The sequence below is a fragment of the Marmota flaviventris genome, chromosome 9, assembly GCF_047511675.1.
Source record: "Marmota flaviventris isolate mMarFla1 chromosome 9, mMarFla1.hap1, whole genome shotgun sequence".
In the NCBI taxonomy this organism is placed as follows: domain Eukaryota; kingdom Metazoa; phylum Chordata; class Mammalia; order Rodentia; family Sciuridae; genus Marmota; species Marmota flaviventris.
Genome location: NC_092506.1, coordinates 80,501,517 through 80,524,070, shown reverse-complemented (window position 1 = coordinate 80,524,070; position 22,554 = coordinate 80,501,517). Strand labels below are relative to the sequence as shown.

At 36.6% G+C, this 22,554-nt stretch overlaps 1 protein-coding gene across 1 annotated transcript in view; it reads right to left on the bottom strand.

Moving 5' to 3' along the window:
- Positions 1-851: 851 nt before the first annotated feature.
- The window catches only part of LOC139707000 (neutral amino acid uniporter 4-like), a 70,818-nt gene continuing 49,115 nt past the window's right edge, over positions 852-22,554 (bottom strand). The window contains exon 6 of the mRNA XM_071616987.1: positions 852-1,205. Coding sequence (XP_071473088.1) covers positions 852-1,205 — 354 coding nt within the window. The remainder of the gene's footprint in view (positions 1,206-22,554) is intronic.

Below are 22,554 nucleotides of genomic sequence, written 5' to 3'. Positions count from 1 at the left end.
CAGGTTGATGAGTAAAACAGAATTCCTGTTTCAGAGGAGGTACAGCTAGAGGTTTTGAAGCTTTCCATCCAGGAAAATCGCCTAAAGTTTTCCCTTTATCTGAATACATTCATTCTTTATTCCTTTCTGCATTTTGTTAGAAAGACTGTATCATGAGATTTAGGACAAAAAAAATAGTCTTAAGAAATGCCTTGAGATACAAAGAAAATGGATTTAAAATAAAACAAAAAGGATTTTGTGGGCACCGTCTTACCTCTTGCCTAAAGTAAAATAATGTTTGTCCCAGCAACAAAGTTTTAGTTAAAAAACAGTCTACGAGGACAAGTGGACAAAGTATTGAAAGACACGACAACTCCTCTGAATCACTACATAAAAGTCAATTAAAGAGTATCTGGGGTGGTGGAGGAGGAAGGCGACATCAAAGGAATCGGACCTGTGTGGAATTGTTGGGGGGCCGGGCAAGGATGGTGAATGAAAACCTGGCCACAGGTAGAGATGAGTAAATGATTCTGCAGGTTTTCTCAGAGGCCCTGAGGAGGTAAGTGACCTGCCCAGGTCCACACAGCTAGCTCCTAGACCTTCCCGCCTGGGCAGAACCTTGCGCTCTGGGTTCCGCAAGGCGGGTCCAGGCATCCCGGTAGCCGTCCACCCGCCGCGCGCCCCGTCCGGCCCCGCGCAGGGGTCCAGCCGGCCTCCCGCCGGGCGACCTCGCAGTTGAGCCTCTCGCCGCTGTCCCGGGGCAGCGCCAGCCGGAGCAGCCCGGCCGGCGAGGGAGAGGGCGAGGACCCGGGGACGAGGGGGCCTGGGAGCCCCGGGGCGGGTTACCTGCGTCCCGCCGCGCCGCGCTCGCCCTAGAGGTCTGAAGACCGACCGCCCAGGTCAGCGCCGCCCGCCTGGGCCCGCCCCGTGGGGGCCGGCCACCTGCCTTCAGCGCCCACCGCCGCGCTCCCGCCGCTCAGGCCCGCCTGCCGTGGCTTGGCCGTTAGGGCCTCTCCTTCCCCGCCGGCCGGCCGCCAAGGGTTGCCATGGAGACGCGGCCCCGCTGGCCGCCGCGGGAAGGGGGATGGGCGCGGCGGGCGCGGCGGGCGCAGCCCGGCTTTCTGCGGGCTCCGCTGCAAACTTCCCCGCAGCCCGCGCCACTCTCTGTCACTCTCTGCCTGGTGTCTGCCCACTAGACAGAGGAGACCGCCTTCTGGTCCTTTGCTCTTTGTAGTCGAACAACTAAGGGCGCCTTAGAAATATCTGAGTGTCTGAACCAAGGAGATAACCAAGGAACCGAGTAAAGGGCTGGGAAATTCTGCACCCAAGTTTCTTAAATCCCCCGGCCCTCTTGCCTCCTACCCAGATTTGAAATGGTGTGGAAGAAGAAAAAAAAAAATGATTGGGGGTAAAGAGGTCTGCCTTTCTCTTTTCATCAAAGTGTCTTCTAGCTGGGAAGAGCTGGATTTCTTTTAACCTCTCAGTCCTCAGTTACTCGACGGTGCTAACAGCAGCATCTGTACCTGTCTTTCCCATGAGGCACATTGATTGGGTCCCTGGAAATCTGCCAGTTAGGCAATAGTCTGTATTTTTAGGGAAGAGGAAAGTGCTTCTCAGTGGGGGAACTGGAACAGAACTGAAGTGACTGATTCCAAATTCTACTTTTTTCACCAAATTCTAAGACTAATTGATGACAGAATCTGTCTCATCCTCTTGATTTCACAGAGAAAATGACAGGGGAGGTGGGTGTATACACACACACACACACACATATGATTTATATTTGTATATATGATTATACTCATATATATGATTATATATTATATGATTATATATTATATATATGATTATATGATTTACTTCTACTGGTTTGTAGAGCGATTTTTTTTTAAACTAGCACTTGAATTTTGTGTTTGAGAAACATTGCTACAATTAAAGAACACAATTTCTTCCCAATACAACCAGTTAATTTCTAATTCTTTTATTTGCACTCTACTTGCATGACTTTAACATCAATTTGCTACTTTAATATAGCTATCATTCTTAAACCAATCTATATCCCTCCAACTAGATTCCATATGAATTTCATAAAACCATTTTTGTTTCCTGAAAAATCAGGTTTCATAGATGAATTGTGTACAGTTGCCCAGAATATTAGCTCTAAATAGTGCTTCGCAGCTTTCACATTTCATTCTGAAAACCTTAGTCATGTTCATTATTGTCTAAATTGAATGGGTCAGTGTATTTTTCCTGACTCAGGAAGGGAAAATGAACTAGGAAGGAAATTTAAAAATTTCAGGATGGCCAAGAAGATCATTTATACAGTGTAGTGCTTTACCGTTGGTAAGGACTTTCACCTGCTCATTATTTCAGGCTCAGAAATATCCTTTCAGGCAGTGTAACACGTGACATTAATAGTTCCTTTTAGTAGATTACAAAATCTAGGCTTAGAGTGAATAAAGGATTTTTCCAAGATGATACATCTAGATCAAGTGCAACTACTGTATGAACCTAGGTCATCTTACTCCAAATCCAGTGCTCTTCAAATTCCAACCAAATATTAGACTTTGAATAGGTGTCTTCAAGTCTTGTATGGGTAAATGTAGAATTCACATTTTCAGAAGAAGGAATGGATGTGGAAAAGGCTAGCCAAACATGTGAGAAGATGTAGTGTAATGGATTTTAGGAAAATTTAAACATAGACAAGACCCCTGATAGGGTTTGGATCTGGAATATCCCCTGAAAACCTCATGTTTTGAAAACATTATCTCTTGTGCTGTGGCATGATTCAGACATAGGATTTCTAGATAAGGAAGAGAGCTGTAACTTTACCCATGAATCCATTTGATAGATTAATAATTTGAATAGGTGGCAACTATAGGCAGGTGGGGTAGGAGGAAGTAGGTTACTAGTGTATCTTTGGGGTTTCTATCCCCCTCCCTCACTCCTTGTGTTGTGGGGGACAGACGAAGCAAGGCACCTAAGATAGTAGGAAACAGTTTTATTTGACTGCAGCCAGGTTCAGAGGGTACAGCTTTCACTGTAATCAATTAATCCCCTGAACCCCGAGTTCAGGTAGTTTCAGAACTTTATACACAATGTGTAAGGGGAGGTGCTCAGAAGTTCACAGTCTGCAGAAGTTTACATAAAAGCAGCTTTTTCTTTCACTGTTTTGGGCAAGTTAACCCTTCAAGGACAACACCTGAGAAGGGGAGAGCTTCTTCTCCCCTTTCTTCCCTCCCCCTGCCAGCTGTTACCATGTAGCCCAATTGGTAACTTCTCTTAGAAATGTAGACATCTCTGTGAAGCTCCAGCTCAAGGCCAAAGGCCTTATTAAAAGATTTGTCTTTTTTTTAAATCACATTTTGCATTTGTAAACATACTTCTACAAACTACTATACTGGATAAATGTTTATGAAAAACTAGTAAAGGGGCGTTCAGCACCTGGAATGCAGATTTCTTCCAGGCCAGTGGCCAAGTGAAATAGAGCAACAGGGAAATAGGAAGTTTACCTACATTGAACTCTATTGTAGAGACTCTTTTGCTGGTAGTCCTAAAATCAATTATGGTAAAGATTTCTGGAGAAGCTTAGTTAAGATTTTTCTGTGGAGTAGGGGGTGCCATTACACTTGAGTTCTCTCTCTCTGCTCTAGGGCTGCCATGAGCTGATAGCTTTCCTCCTTCATGCCCTTCCACCAGGAGGTACTGCCTTACTTCAGCTCCAGAACAATGGAGTCTGTGAACCATACACTGAACTTCTGAAGCTGTGAGCCCAAAATAAACTTTTCTTCCTTTAAGTTGTTCCGTCAGGTATTTTGATCACAGCAATAAAAAGCTGATGAATGCAACCCCCTTTCCATTTGATTTAATAGTATAAAGATTTTCATTTAATCCCAATTGCAAAGACTTGAATTTGCACCAAAATACACCCATTATTAGATCCTTTCACATGAATTTATTTTGAAAGGGGTGAGGAGATTAGGAAGGCCTCAAGAGTAAAGGAGAGGAAGAGGGTGCTGAGCATGGAAAACTTTCTAAAGGTAGCTGGTAAGAGGTGGTAAAAGAGCTTAGTCCTGAAGGAGTACTGGAGGACACAGCCCAGAGTAAGGTACAAAATAAAACCAGAATATTCAGAAGAGGAGGCAGTACCTGAAGGAGAAGGATGAACTATGGAAGAAAAGTTAATGGCCCATTTACAGAAATAAATAATAATCATAGCAACAGTCTGAATTTCTTTTCTTCTTTTTCTCCTGTCATGAGCCATTGTGGGCTGTATGTGTGAACTATGCACATAGTTGCCATATGAGGGGATAGGACTGGCATTGCACGCTGATTGGGCTGCACATGCAAGTGCACCTTCCATTTAGCTCTGTCTGTGATCCCACATAGCACCTGAGATGGGTGTGACTTGCCATGATGTCAATCAATCTGCTGACCACAGGACATCATGAAGAAAGATTCCACCCTTGAAACCTTATACCCTGCCTTATTTGGTGAAGAATATTCTATTGAAACTCCTTTGTGAGTCCCCCTATAAAAATAAAGAGATGTCAGCACATGCACTCTTTCCAGCATGGAAGCTGACCTTTGAGGTTGCAGAGCAGTCCTGCCCTCGATATGAAAATTACTTCTGTGTCCTATGCTTTTTTGCCATTTTCTTAGCTCAATGTTGCAGCCAGCTCTTTTAAGCCCAGTTCATCTTGTCAGCACGGGTCACTGGCAAGATTCGCCCTAGAATAGACTGAATCTTAACAATTGAAAACCTTACTATTTTCATGGGGAAATTTTCAATAGAAATATAGAAAATGAATGTGCAGCCTTAATATGCGCGGCTATGTAGAATAATTTGATGTGGGTTTTGTGTCCATATGTGAAATGCAGGTTTATTGTTATTTTGTTTCTGAAAACAAGTTCAAAAATTATATGGGAAGATATTTATGTATAAACTAAGTATATCTTATGCATGGAAGATAATTTAGAAAAAGACTTAATACTACCAAATAATCATATAACTATGTAGAGGGGACATAATCTAATTCCTTCATTTTACATAAGGAAATTCAGACCCAAAGAATAATAATTATTTGACTAGTCTCACTGCTAGCTAATGGCAAGAATAAAAATTATAAACCAGATTTTTTTTTCTTATTATACCATACTAATAAAATGGCAACTAGTTTAAGGAACTTTCTGGAAATGCTTCAATAATATTTAAGAAAATCAGCATGCAACAAAAGGAGATTTAGCATTCAGAACCAAGATCACCCTACAGCAATGACGTCCAACAGAAAAATAATGCAAATCCATTGTGTAATTTTTAAATATCCTAGTAGTCAAATTAAAAAGCTTAAAAAATCCATATGAAGTAAATTGTAATAATAGATTTAACCCAATATGTCTAAAATGTTATATCAACATGTAATCAGAATAAAAGTTGTTGAGATATTTTATTTTTTATACTAGGTCCTCAGAGTCTAATGTATAGTTCAAATTTATAGCTCAGTCATTTCAAACATGTTCAAATCCTCAATGGTCACACATGACTAGTGGCTAACATGGACTCATGGCTAATATATTAGGCAGGAAAGCCCAAGAATTTTGGTGTCTGGTCAATATACTAAAGCCCTTTGTTAAATGTGAATGGCCATACAAGAAGAAAGATTCTAAATTATTTGAGTGTGATTTGGGAAGGTCTATGAATATATCCCACCTCAAAATCTTCACTAACCTCTTTCCCACCTCAGAATCCTCACTAACATCTTCTAGATCAAGAAAATGATTGGATATCAAAAGAGAAATGTATCAATTGGTGCCCTTAGCCAGGCATGGTTGACCTTTTATTCATAATGCCTTTCCATATGTCTCTTGTCTCTATTCAGGGATGATTTTCAAAAGAGAATTCAGACTAGATGGGAGGACCTTACCTCTTGGTCTTTATTGTCCAGGACTTACGTACCAAGGGAACATGTCCTCCTAATAGGAATTAGAAACACCAGGTCTCGTTTTAGGTTCAGAAAATGGCTATTGTGACTTTTTCACCCTATACTTTTCCTTTTTATGGACCCATAGTATTTTGTAACCATGGTTTTGAAAAAGGTAAATATTTCTCCAAATATTAGGGGAGATGAGAGAGATTTTTATGCAATAATAAGCTAAAGTTTTATATATGTAATATTTATTTCCAGGAGCTGGGCATGGCATGGACATTGGCAAAGTGAAAGTTCCTAATGGGGAAAATAGATTTGTAACTAGCAAGGAAAGTTGTGTTTGTCTGTTTTTGTTTGTTTGTTCGTTTTTGATTTTTTTTTTTGGCATGAATCATAATTTATTGAATAATTTGTCTTACTGGTTTAAAATGTCACTTTGAGATTCTAGATACATCCAAGAGGGCAGGATAGTGGAGGTCGCGTTCCTGGATGCTATGTGGCATGAAACCAAGAAAGTAAACATGCAGCTTCTCTGCAAAGGGGGTGGACAAAATAAAAGGGTGGGGGGGCTTTATTTGAATTTAAAACTGGACATTCAAAGCAGATTGGGGGAAAAGGAGGCTGGATAAAATAAGGAAAATATCCCCAGAGGCATAGCCACTACTGTCAGGCAGAAAGCACCAGCTGGAGGGTCCCTCTGTGAGCATAGTAGAGGGATAAGGGAATTAAAGGAATCTTCATTTTGGAGAGGCATGAGGCCTGTCTGGGTACAGAGCATTTAGAGACCAAGGACATTGCCCAGAAAACCTAAAAGACCTGCTCCAGGATATCCATGTGCAGTGAAAGAAGACATCATCTCTCCAGGTGGCCTGCAGAAGACAAGAGGAGGAACGATTTTGCAATCATGAGGCTGGAGTCCAGCAGCTGAGGGGGCTGATTCCTGGAAAGCCCAAGTTTGGCCCAAAATACAGGCCTGGTAAGCATGACATAGAGTGTGCTTAAGTGACCAGGAGAAAAATCAAACAAGGAGAGAGGTTTACACAGGGGACAACTAGTCGCCAAAACTCTACCCCTTCACCTTCAATCAGATTGCTTGTAGAACCTGCTGGGAGAGATGCATTTAGCAGGGAACTTGGAAGAGTAGGGGTGAGAGAAATTGTTTGGAGACCAAAAGGAAAGTGAGAAAGCAAGAGATGGGAGAGCGAGAAATGAAGGACCAGGCAGAGATCCACACAAAGGTTTATGTGTCAGAGCTGACAAATAAAGGCTATCTCTTTATAGGAGAGAGAGCCCCTGAGATGATCAGGTGTTCAGCTGTTGTGAGGTAGGGGTTTGGAATTGTAGCTGTAGCGCTATGGGAGAGGCTTAGGGGTGCCTGCATCAGAACTAGGCAGGTGAGAATAGCATTGGATTGGCTTAGGTAGATGGCACCATGGGGCTTTCCAGAGTCAAGAGATCATGTCTTTCTGGGATTGGCTTAGGGTTATGGTACCATGGGTTGGTCACTAATGGGGATGGGGGCAGTTTGGGTAAGAGGAAATACAAGAAAGCAGAACTTATAAGATGGCAGTTAACATTTAAGATGGCTGCTCATATGTTAAATCAATACCTATAGAGACTGAATCCAAGACCAGGAAACATGGGGTCTGCAGGTGACATAGGAGACTAAGAATTGGTTCTCCCACCATAGGAGAAGAACCCAGGGGAGATTCCCAGGGTAAAGTCTTCCAATGTGGAGAAGCAAGTACTGGGCACTGGAGGGAAGCTCATTTAAAATCTCCAGACCAATTGGCATTCAGCAACGACTCTGGAGCCCACCTAAGCCTAAACCTTTCCTCTAGGAATTGTGCCTACTGGATTGCCTGTCTCACTCCAGCAATCCGGAGAGGGTGGAGCATCACACTCCACCTAAAACTGCTGAGAAGCTGATAATATTTTGAATTGCAACAGAAAAAAATTCTTTAACTTTTCATAATGTTTCTTTTTTTTTTAAATTCTTGTTCTCTGTTTAATTGTGGCCTTGATGGTACATGGACATTTAAACATTTTCATATTTGTTTTTTTCTCATTTCTAGCATTTTTGACACCAGTTAATTTTCATGGATTAGTTTTTTGTGAACTAGGATGTTTGATTAGTATATTTTAGTTCTGTTTTGTATTTTATTTTAATTTTTAAAATTTTTACTTTATATATATATATAATTTTTTTCCTACCTGTTTCCCTTGATTCTCTCTTCTCTTCCACTAACAGCCAATATCTATTGTTCTCTTTCACTCTTCCTTCAACCTTTTACATCTGTCTTTACTCCTCTTCCCTTACAATTATCACATCCTGTATCACTTCTGTTCTCTCCCTGTCCACCATCTGAAATTACAAACTCTTTTGCAAACCTGCTATTTTTATTTTAGGCAATAACTGATCACTTCATTTCTGTTTATTGTGATAATTAACATTGTAGACATCATAGTAGGAACTATTTGGTTTAATGCTGTATATTGTTTTATTAGTTGTTATTATTTCTCTCCCCTTAAACAGTGAGGTACTGGAAAACTTCAGGGACACTGTATGTCCACAGGGCAGAAACTCTACTGCTTCAGATTCATACTATTAGATGGTCAGATGTCACCAGGCGTCCATGGGCTGTGTGTGAACTGTTACGCATAGTAGTCAAATGAGGGGATAGGTCTGGCATTTGGAACTTCCTGTAGCACCCCTTCAGGGATTGATTGTCTCATGCAAGTGATCCTCCCCCTCAAGCTCTGCCTAAGATCCCACATAGCACCTGAGATGGGTGTGACCTACCAAGATGTCAATCAATCTGCTGACCAGAAGACATCACAAAGCAAGATCCACCCTTGAAACCTTACCCCTGCTTTTGATGTACCCCCTAAAATAAACCTCAGGAGCCATTTTGTCTTTGTCTAGTTCAAGAACTCATGTGGACTAGATCTATCAGGGTTTTGCTTTTGTAAATATATTTCTGAGTGTTTGTGTTTTATTATTTGTTAATTATTTGAGATATTAAGATTTAGGGGGCCGTTTAGGGGGGTTTGGATTCCTCTGGGATGAAGAACTCCCCCCAATGAGACACTGGTCTTCATGCCCCCTGAAAGGCAGACACACACAGAAAAAACAAGGCAACACATTGCCCCAATCAAAACAAGGTACTCCAATAATAGAATCCTTCCACACCACAATGAAAGAAATGTCTGAGAAGAATTTAGAGTGTACGTAGTTAAACTGATCTGCAAAGTAAAGGAAAGTATAAGGAGTGATATCAGGGAAAATACAAAAGGTGAAAGATCACTTCAATAAAGAGAGATTCTGAAAAAAAAAAGAAGAAAGAAAAGAAAAAAGCCAAGCAGAAATCCTTGAAATGAAAGAAACAATAAACCAAATTTAAAAAAATCAAGAGAGAGCATCACCAACAGACTAGACCACTTTGAAGACAGAACCTCAGGCAATGAAGACAATTTGGAATCTTAAAAATAGAATTGGCCATGGAGAGAAGATGTTAAGAAACTATGAACAGAACTTCTAAGAATTATAGAGTTACATGAAAAGACAAAATTTAAGATTTCCTGGGATAGATGAAGGTGTGGAGATACAAACCAAAGGAATGCACAATCTTGTCAATGAAATAATATCAGAAAATTTCTAAAGATAAGAAATGAAATGGAAAATTAAATACAAGAGGCTTACAGGACCTCAAATGTACAAAATTACAACAGACATACATCAAGGCACATTATAATAAAAATGCCTAGCATACAGAATAAGTATAGAATTTTAAAGGCTGTAATAAAAAAAAATCATATGTATGGGGGAAACCAATTCAGATCTCAACTGATTTCTCAACCCAGACCCTCAAAGATAGGGGGTCATAGAATAACATGTACCAAGCCCTGAAAGAAAATAAATAATAACCAAGAATCCTATATCCAGCCAAATTAAGATTCAAATTTGAAGGTTAAAAAAAAAAACCTTCCATGATAAACAAAAGTTAATAGAATTTGTAACTAGAAAGTCTGCACTACAGAATATTCTCAACAAAATAATCCATGAAGATGAGATTTTTAAAAAGTAAAAACCAGCAAAAAGAAGAATTACACTAAAGAAATAGTTAATTAAAGGAGATACAAACCAAAGGAATGCACAATCTTGTCGATGAAATAATATCAGAAAATTTATCAGTAATAACCATGAATGTTAATGGCCTTAACTTATCAATCAAAAGACATAGACTGGCAGATTGAATTAAAAAACAAGACCCAACCAAGAGACTCACCTCATAGGCAAAGACTTCCACAGACTGAAGGTGAAAGGATGTGAAAAAAACATACCACTCACATTGAGTAAACAAGCAGGGGTTTCTATCCTCATATCAGATAAAGTGGGCTTCAAGTCAAAGTTAATCATAAAGGATAAAGAAGGACATTTCATACTGCTTAAGGAGATCGTACATCAACAAGATATAACAATTATAATATTTATTCCCCAAATAATGAAGCATCTACATATATACAAAAATCCCCTCTCAATCTTAAGAATCAAACAGACCACAACACAATAATACTGGTGACTTTAACACACCTCTCTCACTACTGGATAGATCCTCCAAACAAAACTAAAGCAAAAAACTATAGAACTAAATAATACAATCAATAATTTACATTTAACAGAATATATAGAATATTTCATCCATCAATGAGCAAATATACTTTCTTCTCAGCAGCACATGTATCCTTCTATAAAATGAGCCATATCTTATGCCACAAGGCAATTCTTTGCAAATACAGAAAATAGAGATAATACCCTGAATTCTATCAGATAAGATGGAATGAAATTAGAAATAAATTATAGAATTAAAAAGTAGAAACTAACACCAGGAGACTAACTTATACTTTATTTAATGATAATGGATAGCGGAAGAAATCAGGGATGAAACAAAAAAATACTTAGAGGTAAATAAGAATAGTGATACAACATATCAAGATCTCTGGGACACTATGAAGTCAGTGCATTGAGCTCATTCATTAAAAGAATAGAAAGTCAATAAATAAATGACCTAATATTATATCTGAAAGTCTAGGGTGAAAAAAGAATAAATCATCAACAAAAGCAGTAGAAAGCAGAAAATAATTTAAAATCAATGAAATTGAAATTAAAAGAAACAATTCAAAAAATTGACAAAACAGGGGCTGGAATTGTGGTAGAGTGCTTGCCTAGCACGCATGAGGCACTAGGTTTGATCCTCAGTACCACATAAATGTAAAATAAAGATATTGTATCCACCTAAAACTAAAAAATAAATATCAAAAAATTGAAAAAACAAAAAATGGTTCTTTGAAAAAATAAATAAAATTGATGAACCCTTAGCCATGCTAACAAAGAGAAAGAAAGTGAAAACTCAAATTACTTAAATTCATTGTGAAAACGAAACTACCAGGACAGACACTATTGAAATACACAAGATAATCAGAAACTATTTAAAAAATTTATTCTCCAATAAAATAGAAAATATTGAAGACATCAACAAATTTCTAGACATGTATGACCAACCCAAACTGAATCAGGAAGACATACACAATAGAAACAGATAAATTCCAAGCAATGAAATAGAAGACACCATCAAAAACCTATCAACTAATTAAAGCCCAGAACCAGATGGATTCTCAGTGGAGTCCTAAAAGAACTTCAAAGAAAAATTAACACCAATACTTCTCAAATTATTCCATGAAAAAGAAAAGGAGGGAACCCTTCCAAACTCATTCTATGAAGCAAGCATCACCCTGATACCAAAACCAGACAAAGAAATATCAATGAAAAAAAAACTTCATACCAATATCCCTGATGAGCATAGATGCAAAAATTCTCAATAAAATTCTGGCAAATCACATACAAAAACATATTAAAAAGAGTATACTACAATCAAGTGAGATTCATGTCAGGAATGCAAGGTTGGTTTAGCATATGGAATTAATAAACATAATTCAGCACATCAATAAACTTAGAGACAAGAATCACATGAATATCTCAATAGATGCTGAAAAAAGCATTTAACAAAATATAGCAGCCCTTCATATTCAAAACACTAGAAATACTATGGATAGTAGGGATATACCTCAATATTATAAAAGCTATCTATGCTAAACCCAAGGCCAACATCATTCTAAATGGAGAACAATTGAAAGCATTCCCTCTAAGAACTAGAAAAAGAAAAGGATGCCCTCTTTCACCACTTTTATTCAAAATAGTCCTTGAAACTCTACCAGAGCAATTAGACAGAAGAAAGATATTAAAGGGATATGAATAGGAATATAACTCAAACTATAACTATTTGCCAATGACATAATTCTATGCCGCAGCCCGGCTGGCTGGGCAAAATAGCCGGGGGATGGTGGCCTGTCCAGGGAGCCCCGGGACACTCGGGGGTAAGTGATGAAAAAAAAAAGCTTCCCGTCCCTAGAAAGATAGCACGGGAGCAAATCTGCTCATCCCTAGATAGGGCGAGAGGAAATATGGCCATTTTGAGAAAATGGAGAAGATTTATTCAGTATGTTTGTGTCTTGTTTTGTCTTGAAATGTTGTATTGTCTTTATGATGAAAATATGGAAGGGGGTGAGAAGTAAATTACTAAGGGAAGGAGGCACCCCAGTGGAACCAAGAATAGTTAGGACATGTGTTGATGGAAGCCCAGGAACTCTAGTCAGAAAGAAAAAGAAAGTTCAGAGGAGGAAGGATTATCAGGAAAAAAGTTGCAGCAAAAGGCTATTACTAAATACTTTTCATTACCGGAGGGTGTAGGACTAGGGATGTGCCTCAATGGTTAAGCGCCCCTGAGTTCAATACGAGTACTCTCCCCCCAGGGAAAAAAAAGCAATATTTGGGAATCAATCTAACAAAAGAGGTGAAAGACCTCTACAATGAAAACTACAGAACTCTAAAGAAAAAAAAAGAAGACCTTTGAAGATGGAAAGATCTCCCATGTCTTGGATAGACAGACTTAACATTCTCAAAAAGGCCATATTAGCAAAAGTGTTATACAGATTTAATGCAATTCCTATTAAAATTTCAATGATGTTCTTCACAGAAATAGAAAAGGCAGTCATGAAATTAATTTGTAGAAATAAGAAACCCAGAATAGTCAAAACAATCCTTAGCAAGAAAAGTGAAGCAGGAGGCATCCCAACATCAGAACTTAAATTATACTACAGAGCCCTAATAACAAAAATCACATGAGATAGGCACCAAAACAGATACATAGACCAATGGTACAGAATAGAAGACACAGAGACATATCCTCATAATTACAGTTATCTCATACTAGACAAAGTCATCAAAAATATACATTGGAGAAAAAAATAGCCTCTTTAACAAATGGTGCTGAAAAAACTGAAAATTCACATGTATCAAAATTAAATTAAACCCCTATCTCTCATGACAAAAATCAACACAAAGTGGATCAAGGTCATAAGTTCTAGAACAGAGACCCTGTGCCTAATAGAAGAAAAAGTAGGCCTAAATCTTCATCATGTTGACTTATGAAGTGACTTCCTTAAAAAGATCACTAAAGCATAAGAAGTAAAATGAAGAATCAACAAATGGGATGGAATCGAACTAAAAACTTCTTCACAGAAAAGGAAACAATCAATAATGTGGAAAGAGAGCCTACAGAATAGGAGAAAATCTTTAATATACGTATCTCAGATGGAGCATTAATCTCTGGAATACATAAAGAACTAAAAAACCTTAACACCCCCCCCCAAAAAAAAAAATCCAACCAATAAATGGGCAAAGGAACTGAACAGACACTTCACAGAAGAAGAAATACAACTGGTCAACTATATGAGAAAATGTTCAGCATTTCTAGCAATTAGAGAAATGCAAATCAAAACTACTCTAAGATTTCATCTCACTCCAGTCAGAATGGCAGCTATTAAGAATACAAACAACAGTAAGGGTTGGCCAGGATGTGGGGGAAAAGGCACACTCCTACATTGCTGGTGGGACTGCAAATTGGTGCAGTCAATCTAGAAAGTAGTAAGGAGATTCCTTGGAAAGTTTGAATGGAACCACCATTGGACCCAACTATCCCACTCCTTGGTTTATACCCAAAAGACTTGAAATCGGCATACTACAGTAATGCAGCCACATCCATATTTATAGCAGCTCAACTCACAATAGCTAAACTATGGAACCAACCTAGGTACCCTTCAACAGATGAATGGATAAAGAAAATATGGTATATATACACACACACACAAAATATTACTCACCCTCAAAGAAAAATGAAATTATGGCATTTTCCTGTAAATGGATGGAACTGGAGAATATTATGCTAAAGTGAAACAAGCCAATCCCCCCCCCAAAAAAAAACAAAGTCCTAATGTTTTATCTGATATGCAGATGCTAATTCACAATGTTGGGGGTCAGATAGAGGTACTTGGATTAGACAGAGGGGAGTGAAGGAAGAGGAGTAGGTATGGGGGTAGGAAGGATAGTAGAATGAGTTAAGCATTATTGCCCTATGTGCTTATATGATTACATGACATGTACACCAGAAGAATGAGAAGTTAGACTTCATTTATGTATGATGTGTCCAAATGCATTCTGCTCTCATATATAGCTAATTAGAACAAATGACAAAAATAAAATAAATGCCACTTTCACATGCCTATCTGGTTAATGACCTCTTTTTACTTGGGCCAGTTTCTTCCAAGAGCTCATCTTTGTTAAACAGTCCATTTCCTAGCTAACATGATAGTGAAAAAGTGTTGGGTCAAAATCTGGGAAAAGATAAGAACTTAGTGAAGTAAGCCTAGCCTTCAGTGCTGCATTTTTTTTTTTTTTGCCTCCAAGGCATTTGATGCTCAGGAAGTAGTTAGTAGCTGCACAACTAAGCAGGAAAAGTTTTGGTAGTTTTATGAAGCAATAGGGACAAAAGACAAAGCTCGGCTCACCCAAGGTTGTAAATCAATAAATAAAATTCTGTCTTCAAGCTGGGCATTTATATGATGAAGTAAAAAATAGCTCAATATTTTCATTGTTTGCAGTCCTGGTTTGGATCACCTAGATAATTTGGAACAACTTTAATAATTAAACTTGAAGTGGGTGGTTCTGGACTGGTAGATTAAGACCAGATTAAGAATCAAACAAAAATTCTCTCTGATGAAGATAAAATCTTTCTTGGCTTCAGAATAATTTACTTTTATTCCTAAAAATATTTTTTCAAATCCAATGACCAGAATAAACATGTACTACAGGACCAGGAAATGAGACACTGGAATGGAAAACCAGTGGAATAGATCACAGAAACAAAACCACCAAAGCTTCAGATACTGGAATCAGACAAATTATTTTAAAATGTGGATATTTAAAGAATTAAAAGACAAGATTGAAAAAATCTTCAGGGAACATTGAATGTAAAAAGTGATTTAACATATTTGAAAAGAAACTGAATAGAAATCCTAAGACTAAAAATTATTAATAACAAAATCATATAAGAATATGATATACATATATATATATATATATATAATATATATATATATATATGTATATATATATATATACATATATATATACACAATGGTAGATTTTATATAGTTGGAGGAGAATTTGTGAAATGGAAAATAGATCAGAAGAAAGTATTCAGATTGTAGGTAAAGAAAAATAATGAAAAATATTTTCATATGAAGTGTTTTATAATACTAGTATTTATTAATAAAAATATTTACTGTTATTAAAATAAAATAGACAATATATTGGGAAGTATTTAAAACAAGCCCTGGCATGTAGAAAATACTCAAGAAGTACTTGTTTTAAAATAATTAAGTTATTTTGCAAATCATCTGTATCATTTCTTATAACTTCCATTTTTCTGTCAAAATGTTTCTTTTAATTTCTAAATTCTAATTTAAAAACATATTAATAATAGGCATATTCTGTTTTGTGTCTTATAATTCTAACCTCTAAAATATTTGGACTCTATTATTGCTAGCTCTCACTTACACTCTCTTGTTTTCTAGTTTCTGACTGTGAGATCCTCTAGTGAGAGAACCTTCTTTTGGGGACAACTTGGAGCCAGGATTAAAGTTTGATTCCTCCAGGGAGGACTTACATTTGTTTTTGACAGTTGCCTGTGGGCATGACCAACTCCACATCACTTTATTATATTAAAATTTTCAGACAACACAGGTAATATGAATAAATGAAAAAAAGCGTTAGCCTCGTTTTATGATATAGATTTCAAAGGATTTCCCCCATTCCTTTTATTGGTTTTCCCTCATCCAGTGCTAAAATCAAAATAGGCATAATTTTGCTGTTTCATTTTGGGCCATTTTTTTTTCAATGAACTTTTTACTTGAGAAGGGTTTTACATTTACAGAAAAAAATTGGAAATAGTACAGAGAATTACCACATACCTCACATCCAGTAGCCCCTATTATTAACATTTTATATTAGTATGGCTTATTTATTCCAACTAATTATTACTATCAATTAAAGTCCATGATTTATTCAGATTTCCTTAGTTTTTATATACATCTTTTGTGTTATGGGATCCTGTGACTACATTTAGTCATCATGTCTCCTTAGGCATCTGTTGGCTATGACAGTTCCAATAATTTATTTTTTAAAATGATTTTGATGATGTTTTTGATGATCCTGGCAGTTTTGAAGAGTACTAGCCAGGTATTTTGTAGACTGTCCCTCAAATGGAAGTTGTGTATTTTTTCTCAGGATTAAACCGGGAAGAAGACCACAGAAATAAATGGTTATTTTCAGTCATGTTATATCAAGTGCACCTACCTATAAGCATAATTTATTTCTGTTGATGTTGACCTTGGTCATCTGTTTGGGACAGTGTTCATCATGTCTCTCACTGTGAAGTTACTCATTTTTCCTCCTTCCAAACTGAAATCTTTAGATGGCAGTCATTATGTGCTCACACTTAAGAAGTGGGGAGTCATGTTCTACAATTTATACAGAGAATCTGCATAAATCACTTGGAATCCTTCTGCATTCAAGATTTGTCTCTTCACTTCCATGGTTTATATCAATATAGACTCATGGATATTCATTGTGTGCTTTAAGTTATAATTCAAAGGTACTTTTTGTCTCTCAAGTTATGCCATCTTTCGTCATTGAGAACTCTTTCAGTTGCTCCTCTATCGTGTTTACATACCCTCATCATTGTGGAATTTTTGTTTTGGCTTGGAAATTTTTTAAAAGATTGATTGTTTTGGAGAACTTAAATATTTTCTACATTATAAGATGTTCCAGAATAATTATAAATATGTACATGCCCTATTCCAGTCCTATAATCAGCTATTTCTCCAATAAACCCTGGTTCCTTTAATTAAAAATGCAACTAGAAAACAATATCTGAGCACTAAATGTGCTCATGGCTAGTGTGTCATTGCTTCTAGGTCTTCTCAGATGACAGAGCAATAAAATATTTGCATAATACTAACCTTGGTATATTCAAATATCTATGAGTATTTCCATATGTAACCATTTGTATCTTTATTGAGCTAAACATGAGCATACCCAGATCTCTATTTCTATTATTTACATGGATCACTCTAGCCTCTTTTGGCCTATTGTAAACTCCTACTTAACAGTGAAAAACTGGCTCCCATCATTTGCCACCCATTTCTTTAACTATGCAACTGTAGCATGCGTGTATACAATACCAGAATTGTTAGTTGATTCTTTATGAGGAACAGTGCTATGTACTAACTAATCTTGCCTTTAGTCTTACAGATTCCACTCATTTCCAAAGATACTTACATCAGTACCTTTTCCTTCCACTCCTTTCAGTGAGGTTGTTTCACACATTTGTAATATAATTAGATTATTTTGTCACATTATGCATTCTATCCTGGGATCTTCCAATGTCCTAAATATTTTTTAAGTATTTGCATACATTAAGGCCCACCATTTGTGCCTCACTTACTTCTATTGTGAAGGTGGATTTTGCAATTCCAATTTTATGCAGAAGTCTTGTATTGAAGTTATCACCTAAGCTAATTCTGGACTTTATGTCCTTCTTCATGTAGAAATCACAGTGTAAGCAGAGCACACACGACAAAAACTATTCTTAGCACTCACTCCTTTGTTAGGGTAGCTGTTTTTTTTTTCTTTCTTTCTTTTATGGGTGCATCATAGTTGTACATAACAGTTGGGTTCATTTTGACATAATCATACATGCTTGGAATTCAGTGTACTCCATTTCAGTCCCCAGTGTTCCCCTCTTTTCCTCTTTCCTCCCCAGTTTCCTCCTCTACTCTACTCTACTTATCTACTTTCTGCTCATTTGTATATTTTTTAAAACATATTTTTAGTTGTAGATCACTTGTATATTTTTAATTGGTACTTTAAATATGGAATTCATTGTGGTATATTTATATATGCACAAGTGTAATTTTGTCAAATTCATTCTGCATTTTCTCCCCTTTCGCATCCATCTCTCTCCCCCCAATCTTCCTCTACTCCAATGTTGATCTTCCCTCTATCTTTATGTCTTACACCTCCATCCATCCTACCTTGCTCTAATTTCTGCAGATAAGAGAGAACCTTCAAACTTTGATTTTTGGAGTTTAGATTTTGAAATCTATAGATATCTTTTTTTTTTATTTCAACTGAGCAATACTTTTATATTTTATGTATTATTTCACTTGTTTCAATTAGGACGGTTATTCAAGGAACGAATCCAACATGCTGTCAGAAAAAAGAAAGTCTTTTCTACACACTCTTAAAGTTTTAAAATATTTTGTTACACATAAATATCTTTTAAGTTTCCTCTGCTTTTTATTTTTGGAAGCAGGGTGGTAAAATTATGCATGGGTTAAATAATGACTCAAGATCAGTTTCCATTTGTTATAAATATCAACATTTAGGGAAACACTAATGAATAACTATGTATTAGTTATAAAATGAGAGACTATGTCTTTAAAATATACTTAGTACATAAAATTTTGTATTAGAAAATCCATTTCTTTTGTTGCTATTTAATTTTATTGAGATTATTTCCATGAATTGAGAATTACTTTCTTTGTATCTCCGAAGGTCATGTTTTCTGGTTTCCCTGTAAATAATAGTTAACATGCAGCTGGCTGAATGGAACTGAGCTAGAGATACATGAGCAGGTCCTTCAAGAAATATTAATGAATAAACATTCTGTCGTTACCAGGAGAGACTGCAGCACCTGTTTTAGAGAGATACCAGTGTTTTATCCATGTTAGTGTCACCCTTCAGTTTTCACATGCAGGCTCAAAAAAAAAAAAAAAAAAAAAAAAAAAAGACGCCCATCACCCTTGTCTCTTAGGTTTGTGCTGCAGACTCCTCGTTGTGCTCTCACCATCACTCCTCTCTTTGTTTCTCTTTTTGTCCCTGGTTCCAACGTTATTGTTGTTGTTGCTGCTGCTGCTGCTAGGCCTATAATAAAACATTATTCTAGGACACATCTGAGGTCAGCCTTGAGGGAATGAGTTCGCCCCATTCAAAAGGAAAAAAGAAAACAGAAACAATTTTCTTTTGTCCTTTTTCTGGACTAAATTTATGAAAACTCTTAGACATGTCTCTGAAAAGGAAGCAGAGAAATGCTCAAACATGAAATCTAATTCATAGTGCCCTCACGTACAGGGCCGCTTACTCTCTACTTGGTTGCTTTTCATCATACTAGGATTTGTTTGGAAACAACTTTGACCATTAGGGGAGTTATCTCCTCTAAAAAATAAATTTACATAATTCTGATAGAATGCTTTAGAACTTCACCTGAAATATATACTCACCTTTAGTCTGAGGTGACCTCAACATCCAGAAACCCAAATTATCTCTGCAAGTTTGCAAATTGCTTTCTAAAGAAAGAATCAGTCTCATTTTCATGACGTTGCGTTAAAATTCATTATTCAGTCTTATTTCTGATCTAACTGGGAGAATTTTCACAGTTTGACACACATCCTTAAATGGTAAAGACATCATTTTGAGAAGAAACCACATTTTATTTTTTTTTCTCCTTTCACAGTTAAATGTTTCAACTACATTTTCTCATTTGTAACCAGGTACAAGTCACACTATGGTTTGGATATAGTTTGTTACCCAAAGGTTCATATGCTGGAACCTGTCTCCAATGGAACGGTGTTGAGAGGTGGTGGAACCCTTAGGGGTTGGGGCCTGTTGGAAGATAATGAGGTGATGGAGGCACTGTCTTCAGAAGGGATGAATGCTCATTTCCTGAGAGTAGATTAGGTCTTGCAGGACTTGTTTAGTTTGCACGAGGACAGGTTCTTTATTAATTTGGCCTTGTCTACCATGCCTCTTGCCTCTCTTGCACACAATACTGTCATGTGATCCTGTCTACCAAGTTATGAGGCAGCATGAGGCTCATGTCAGATAAGGCTACCTGAGCTTGGATTTTTCAGCTTCCTAAACCATAAGTCAAATAGGTCTCTTCTCCTTACAAAGCATTCAGCCTCAGCTATTTTGTCATAGCAACACAAAATGGATTAAGACAAGTCACTTGCCCACTGGTGGCTAAATTGTTTGTAAGCTATGAAAGAAAGGAAATAGTCATTCTTCTTACTTAATCTTTTTTTATTTCTAGTAATTGTTTTGAAAAGAATCAATAGCAGTAAGCAACTTCACTCCCAGGCAGAAAAAATATACAATTTTAATGCTCATTATTTTAAATCATGGAATTTTTTCTTCAAACTCCCCTTTTTCTTTCATCATACAGTATGACAAAACAATGTTATAAATGCCTTATTTCTAAGAAAATCTGCTGAGAATTATAGAAAGAATATTGAATTTGAATTCATAAAAATAAGACTTTGAATTCCTACTCTATCATTTAAAGCTATATGGCCATAGCTAATTTATTTGACCTCATCATATGTTAGTTTTCTTATTCTTATAGTGGAGAATAACAATATTTATAGGCTGTAGTAAAGATTAAATTAGGTCAGTTATGTATACAATGCACTTGTCATGTAGCAACTACTCAAGAATAGTTGAAAGTGTATCATTGTTGTTACTATTATTACCCATCATATAATTACTCCATTTTGTTTTTTGTATTCTGCTATTTTAAAATTATTCAGAAAGAAGTGGTATATGGCTACTTTTAGAAACAGGCTAGCCTGAATAAGTTGTAAAGATAAAGAGCTTGATCAGAGGAACACTTGAATGATAAGTGAATAGTGATCAAGGGGAAGTGAAAAGATGATCAATTAGTTGAATATGTTTTTACTAATTATAAGTCAACTCCACAGGAATAAATGAAGACTTTCTGCTTGTCTGAATTTCACTTATTCAATCTCTTATCCATGCAAAATCTGAAAATTCATGTAATATAAACTTCCAAGCCATAAACACGCAAAAAGCCCTCACCAAGAATTAAAGAAAAAAAAAATCAACAAAATTATGAACTACTTTCTCTCATTGGATTGGGAAAAATTTTTAAAAACTAATAACATTTAAAATGTTATTCACTGTTGGAAATATGTAATTTGTTATAATTATTTTGTGGAATATTTGGGTAATTTAACAATAGTTTTCTAACTTTTAGATGTGCATAACCAGAAATTCCAGTTTTAAAAATTTGTCCTACAGAAACAATCACAAATGTGAAGAGAGAGCCTACAGAATGGGAGAAAATCTTTACCACATGCACTTCAGAAAAGCATTAATCTTCAGGATATATAAAGAACTCAAAAGAACTTAATATAAAAAAAACCACAATCATTAAATGGGGAAAAGAACTGAACAGGCACTTCACAGAAGAAATACAATTGATCAACAAATATATTAAAAAATGTTCAACATATCTAGCAGTTAGAGAAATGCAAACTAAAACTACACTGAGATTCCATATCACTTCAGTTGGAATGGCAATTATCAAGAATACAAGTAACAATGAATGTTGGCCAGGATGTGGAGAAAAGGGCATACAGTTATTGGTGGGACTGCAAATTGGTGCAACCATTATGGAAAGCAGTATGAAGATTCCTCAGAAAACTTGGAATGGAAATACCAGTTGTCCCAGTTATCCCACTCCTCGTTATATACCCAAAGGACTTAAAATCAGCATACAATAGTGATGCAGCCACATCAATATTTACAGCAGCTCAATTCATAATAGATAAATTATGGAACCAATCTAGGTGTCCTCCAACAGATGAATAGATAAAGAAAGTGTAAATATACACAATGCAATATTACTCAGCCATAAAGAATAGTGAAATTATGGCATTTGCCAGTAAATGAGTGGAACTATCATGCTAAGTGAAATAAGCCAATCCCCCCAAATCAAAGGCCAAATGTTTTCTCTGATATGTGGATGCTAACTCACAATAATGGGGGTGGATAGGGAAGAATAGAATTACTTTGGATTAGACAAAGGGGAATGAAGGGAAAGGAGAGGAAATGGGAATAAGAAAGATGGTAGAATGAATCAGACATTACTATCCTATGTGCATAAATGATTACATGACCAATGTATTTCTACATCATGTATAACCAGAAGAATGAGAAGTTATACTCCATCTGTATATGTCAAAGTACATTCTATTGTCACGTATAACTAGTAAGAACAAATAAAAAAATTTTAAAATTTGTCCTACAGAAATAATATCATGAGAA